The sequence below is a fragment of the Microcebus murinus genome, chromosome 4 (assembly GCF_040939455.1).
Source record: "Microcebus murinus isolate Inina chromosome 4, M.murinus_Inina_mat1.0, whole genome shotgun sequence".
NCBI classification, from domain to species: Eukaryota; Metazoa; Chordata; class Mammalia; order Primates; family Cheirogaleidae; genus Microcebus; species Microcebus murinus.
Window position 1 is genome coordinate 18,864,022 of NC_134107.1, and position 6,088 is coordinate 18,870,109.

The following is a 6,088-nucleotide window of genomic DNA, read 5'->3' on the forward strand; positions in this document are numbered from 1 at the left end:
AGTGCAAACATATGAAAAAGTGCTCAACATCTCTAATCATCAGGGAAATGCAAATAAAAACTTCAAGGAGATATCACCTATCTCTAGTAAAAATGGTCTTTATCAAAAAGTCCCCAAACAATAAGTGTTGGCATGGATGCAGAGAGATAGGAACAATCCTAAATATAAATATCTTTATCATCCTGATTTCTACAATAACCAGTGGAATGATTTTGAAATATATTTCTCTATGAAACTTCCTGAGAAGTGATTTAGATTGCATTATAACTATATTAAACTACAGATGATTTTAAGGCATTCTGAATACCTAAAACCATGGCATATATAATATTCAACTGATTAAAACAGAATCATATACTTATTTAAAATAATGGTAAAATGTCATCAATAATGTATATGAAAAAGTTGTACATAGTACATAAATACATACATGCTTTGTGAATTATTATGAGTGAGATCGAAGTCTGGACTTGATTAAGCTCCTGACTGTCTCCTTCACATCCTTGTTCCTAAGGCTGTAGATAAGGGGATTCAGCATGGGGATCACCACTGTGAAAAACACAGTGGCCACTTTGACCAGGAGCCATGAGCTTTTGGAGTTGGGCACACAGTAGAGAAGGAGGATGATCCCATGGAAAATGGTGATGGCAGTCAAGTGGGAGGCACAGGTGGAGAAGGCCTTCTGCAGTCCACCTGTAGAAGGCATCTTGATGATAGTGACAACTATGAAGATGTAGGAGGCCAGGATGACCAGGAGGCTGGAAGCCTCGTTGAATGTAGAAATGACCAAACAGGCCATCTGGCTGAAGGTGGGGTCAGAGCAGGCCAGAGAGAGGATGGCAGAGTACTCACAGCCAAAGTGATTTATGATGTTAGGTCCACAGTAGGAAAGTTCTAAAAGAGAATATGTGAGTGTCAAGGAACAGAGTCCACCCCATAAGTAAGTCCCAGCTACCAGGAGAGCACAGAGTTTGCGAGACATGGCCACTGTGTAGAGCAGTGGGTTACACACAGCCACAAATCGGTCATAGGCCATCACTGCTAACATGAACATCTCTGTGATCACAAATGCACAAACAAAGAAAAATTGGGCCATGCATCCTTTGAAGGATATAGTTCTGTCTTCCACTACCAAGGTCTCCAATAGTTTGGGTGTAAATACACTGGAATAACAAATATCCAAAAAGGATAGATGGCTGAGGAAAAAGTACATGGGTGTGTGAAGTTTGGGATTAATTCTTATGACCACAATTATGCCCACGTTCCCCACCAGAGTGACTGTGTAGATGGCCAAGAACACCAGGAAGAGCGGTGCCTGGAGGTGTGGATGTTCTGAGAAGCCCAACAGGATGAACGTGGTCACAGAGCTCTGGTTTCCTTCATCCAGTGCCATGGTCCATGATTTAAAAAAAAAAGAAAAAAGAAAAGAAAGAAAGATAAAAACAAAGAAAATTGAGCAGCAGAACTTGAGAAGGTGTGATGTCAGGTAGTCAGGAGAGGCTCAGTGCAGACCAGCAAGGACTACTGTGGTCAGTTTGTATTCATAGTGTTCTGCTTCATTTTGGAGTTTCACTTGACAACTTGGTGTCTTTTTGATTATGGACAATGAGCTTTAGCCTTTGGTACTTTAGTTTCCTTATCTTAAAACTAAAAAAGATAGTTTTATTTATATATTTATTATCTGTTAATGCATGTGATACTTGGAGCATTGATTGCTCTATGATAAAAAATAACTATCTGAGAACAAAGGAGACATAGAACAAATTAGAAAAGCATTGATCAGATCATAGTGCCCATTTAATAATGGCAGAACAGTCCTTGATAAGATCAAGCACTTTGAATATTTGCTAGAAAAACATAATAGTAAATTCATTTGGAGAAAGATGTGTCTTGTCAAACATTCACAGTTCTGTATTTATATACTTAATTTTTACCTATTCTAGGTTTATCTCATTATGAAGGACTCATCAAACATTTAATTAAGAGGATCTTTAAGTGTTCTGATCAAAAATTCCAATGGTATATATCTTCTCTCAATTATATAGCCACCATAGGGTCATTTAGAAGTTTCAAAATGCTCAATGACATAAAACTATCTAAGATTAAATATTTTGAGGATATTCTTATAAGTTTCACGTTGTCTTCTGCTAGTTACACAGTCTGATTGCAGTGCATGTTGTGCAAAACAAATAAATAACTTATTTATCAGCAATTATAAAACACAAGAAATATAGTAATAAAAAAGTAATATCTCATACAAAAACAATCATTATATGACAAACTTAGCTGTCGTGGCCAAGGAAGAATAAAATAATATGTAAAACTGAAAAATATGAATTATTTGTTAAATGAATAAGAGTCTTAATATTAGGGATTTCACATGATTAAGCCTAAAAAAAAAGACTGATTCTATAAGGGGATTTGCATGCCCAATAAATATGATGGTGCCATCTTGAACACATTTATGCACTATCACTTTTAACCTTGTCTATAACACGCAACAGCCCACTGTCAAATTTACCAGCACTAATCCCTGGCACAGAGTATCAGCTATGAAATAACATTTTATTACTTAGATCGGTAGACTTTTCGTTAACTTCATGTATATTTAACTTCATATATTTGGTCACATGTGCTGATCAAAAGGCTTATCTTTAAATTCAGTACCTTGGATTACTTGAATTGGGTCTCAAGTAGGCAGGTTATGAATTTTGAGATATAATCTGCTACTACTACGAGGCAGCTATTTTAAACCATTATATCAGTAAAGGTTCTTGAACTTGCATTTTAGAAAGAATCTCTGGAATTGTTAGATTATACTCTAATAGCAATTAAATGACCTTTCTGAAAGAATCTAAAGCAAGATTAAGACAAGTAATGGGTCAGCCGCAAAACAGAAGATTCCTAAGGGTTTTCATGTTACATACTTCATTTTTATTTTCAATAATTTTAGTGCTTCTTCCTTAAAGTTCATTTCCTTACCTCTAATGATGCCTCTTCAAACTCTGTCATTGAAACAAACCATAGCACTATCACAGTTAATTGCAAATTTAAACATTTATCTTAGGAGATCCATTATTACTACTGACTGTTCTTGTAACACTCAGGTCCTAATAGATATGTTTCAATTTCTAGGGTTAAAAGGGAAAAAGAAGAACCATTTACTGTCTTTTACAATACAGAATTTCAAATATTTTAAGACACTTTGAATAATCCTCTTGCATTTTGCTATGTAAACATTTTGAATGCTTTTCTATGTTTGTTTTATTCTCTCACAGTGGTTTCTAAATATCTGAGAGGGTTTTCTTAATATTCTTGGTATAACATTAACCTTTCTGAGCTAATGTTTGTCCTAAGAACTAGACCTACTCCTCCAATGGAATCTATCTAGGCCAATGGGAATGAATTCAGGAAACTGTTTACACTTCCCAAATATCTAATAAATTTATAATTTGTAGTTAGTTATTTGAACTGCCTTAGGTCAATTTACTACTGTGGCAAACTTTGTCCGTGGTTTACTCCTAAGCCACAAACACATGCTTATATGGTTAGAATTTTTGAACAAAGTTGAGGATTGTGCATTCATTACAATTTTTATGCCCTGATTGAATCATCTCTTATTTACCATCTCTGCCTGCATAACTTTTCATTCTAACCACAATTTTTCATTCTGACCTTAGTTTTTGCCTTAAGACAGGGTCCTCTGTCTGTGTGGAACACCTTCATTTATGTCACTGATCATAAGGGATCATTCCATTTTTCTATATACAATTATGGTTTGGGCAACTTGTTAAACTTTTATAAATTTTTTTTTTTTCATCTTAACTTCTGAAGAGCACCTATATTGTGTTAAACATGTGCTTTCATTTTAATAAATACAGGGAGAATAGCAACCTGGAAAGGTCCTGAATACTCTAAATGTATTCCTTCCCTACCTACCTCACAACCATTTTGAGTGTAACATTCAGCTTTGAATTCATGATTCCATTGAATTCTCGACCCAGTGATATATAACTTTCGTTTTCCTATTTCTTAGTCCACACTCTGTTACTTTCTGGTTGCTCTTTTATAATCTCAAATTTGCGGCTATTAGAAAGTCAGTCAGGAAAAAAGAAAAACAAAAATTTCAAAATGTCCTTTCCTCTTCATTTTCATTTCCTCTTCATTTTCACCGTGACCAATTGTCATTTAGATACAAAGTGCTTTCTAGCCTGTGAAACTCCACCTCATCTATCCTTTAAACTTAGCTACAATAACTGAAGTGTTTTTGATAGCACTTTGTTGTAAAATGCATCCGAATGATACTATTCTTAGTAGATTTATATCATACTCCTCTCAGAAGTATATAAACACATTACTTTGTCACTACATATCATGCTTTATTCCTACAAAAATTTTAAAAAAATATTCTATCAACATTAATTTATTATAATCCACTTAGAAAAAAAATGACACTTTTTCTCCACTAATGTTCTAAGCATATCACCTTTAAATGAGAAATTCCCTATATAGTTCTTTCAAGAAAACTTTTCTGGTTAACAAAAATGTCACTATTTTTCTCCTGCTCTGATTTCCATGATACCATATTATCACAATGTTTATAAAATACCTAGCATATTTTACTAACTTTATGTCTGTATGCATGTGTGTGTGTTACTTTATTTTTTTTCTTAATTCATTAAATATCTTAAGGACAAAACTAACATTTAGTAATTCATTTAAAACCCCTAGTGTACCTAAAATAGCATTTAAAGACAAAGTTCCTGATCCTAAGAATAATAAAAATAGATTTTAGCACCTTGAATATGAACCATTACCTGAACGATTGGTCTACATCAGCTCATGTAAGTTTTTCCCTTCCCCCCAAAATGTACAGATTTTAACATATCTCATTTAAGAATGAAAACATGTCTAACATTGAAGCAACTCACCAAAAGCCATATATTCCTGATGTATATTTTTATTGATGGCTTCCTTGCTATTATTAATAAACTGCATGCATGATCTCTGTCAAAAATTAAAATTTTCTTATAAATCTCCCATTACTTTAAAGGCAGTGGGTGACTTTTGCAATATATTGTTCAATAAAGGAGTCAAATAATGTTATTTTTTCCAACTGCTGAGAAATTTTAGAGGGAGCATAGAGACAACCTTGAGTAAGAGACAGACCTGGAAACTATGTTCCATGATCATGTTGTTTATTGTACATATAACTGACCTTGGAGACTCAGACCCTGGAGAATCATGATTGAATAATTAGAGGAAGCTTCCTCTTCTTTAATTTAGAATGAAGTTTCTTCTACACAATTAGCGTGTGCTTTGTGCTCAACCCAAGGTTATATCTATGTAGAGATTATATTTCTGAAAATGGCAAAAATAATACCACTCTCAAGACTATTGAATTAACCTGTATACAGTGGATATGATTATTTTTAGTCTTTTCATTTTGAATCTATGTTCTTGTGCATGTGTTTAGAAGTGCATTTGACATTGCCCTGTAGTCTTATTGATATACCCTGAATAAAACTGCATGTATCTTAGTTTTTTATAGGTATTTTAACCAGAGAATTGAAGGTGTGGGAATATATTGTGTATCCTGATTGTGGCTATAGGACCCGCTGCACTCTGAAGTGCAGCCCTGTAGATCATAGAGCTGATATTTTGAATTCTTCTATATGATTCCTGAATCTACTAATAAAGTAGGCCCAAATCATAGAGGCAAAAGCTAGTATAAATATACCCACCCCCAAATTTCATTATATTGTTATTGACCAGGAAACCATGAGATATGTGTGTATGGATCGACAATTAAAAATAGAAATTACCAAAACTGTCTAAAGGAATTAGACATTCTGGTCTGGTATAGCTGGTATAAATTGATTTAGCTATTTTAGTGGACTAAATTAAGGCGATAATCAAAATTAGTATTTGTTATTTTTGTTATATTTACTATATTGTGAGCTATTTTACTAGAGGATGGCTAGCAAAATATATATATATATATATATATATATATATATATATATACATACATATATATATATGAAAATGTCCAGCTTTGATTTAAGTAAGCAGGCCATGTGAGTTA

General features: G+C 33.6%; 1 protein-coding gene across 1 annotated transcript; it reads right to left on the bottom strand.

Annotated features, from left to right (window-relative positions):
* Positions 1–445: 445 nt before the first annotated feature.
* On the bottom strand, positions 446–1,393 carry LOC105884118 (olfactory receptor 1165). Its single transcript, XM_012787830.2, has one exon. It carries the CDS (start codon positions 1,391–1,393, stop codon positions 446–448), a length of 948 nt encoding a protein of 315 aa, XP_012643284.2.
* Between the last annotated feature and the right edge of the window lie 4,695 nt (positions 1,394–6,088).

What these genes read in the sequence shown, in the direction of transcription:
- LOC105884118 (XM_012787830.2), bottom strand. Translation starts at nt 1,393, where the DNA reads ATGGCACTGGATGAAGGAAACCAGAGCTCTGTGACCACGTTCATCCTG.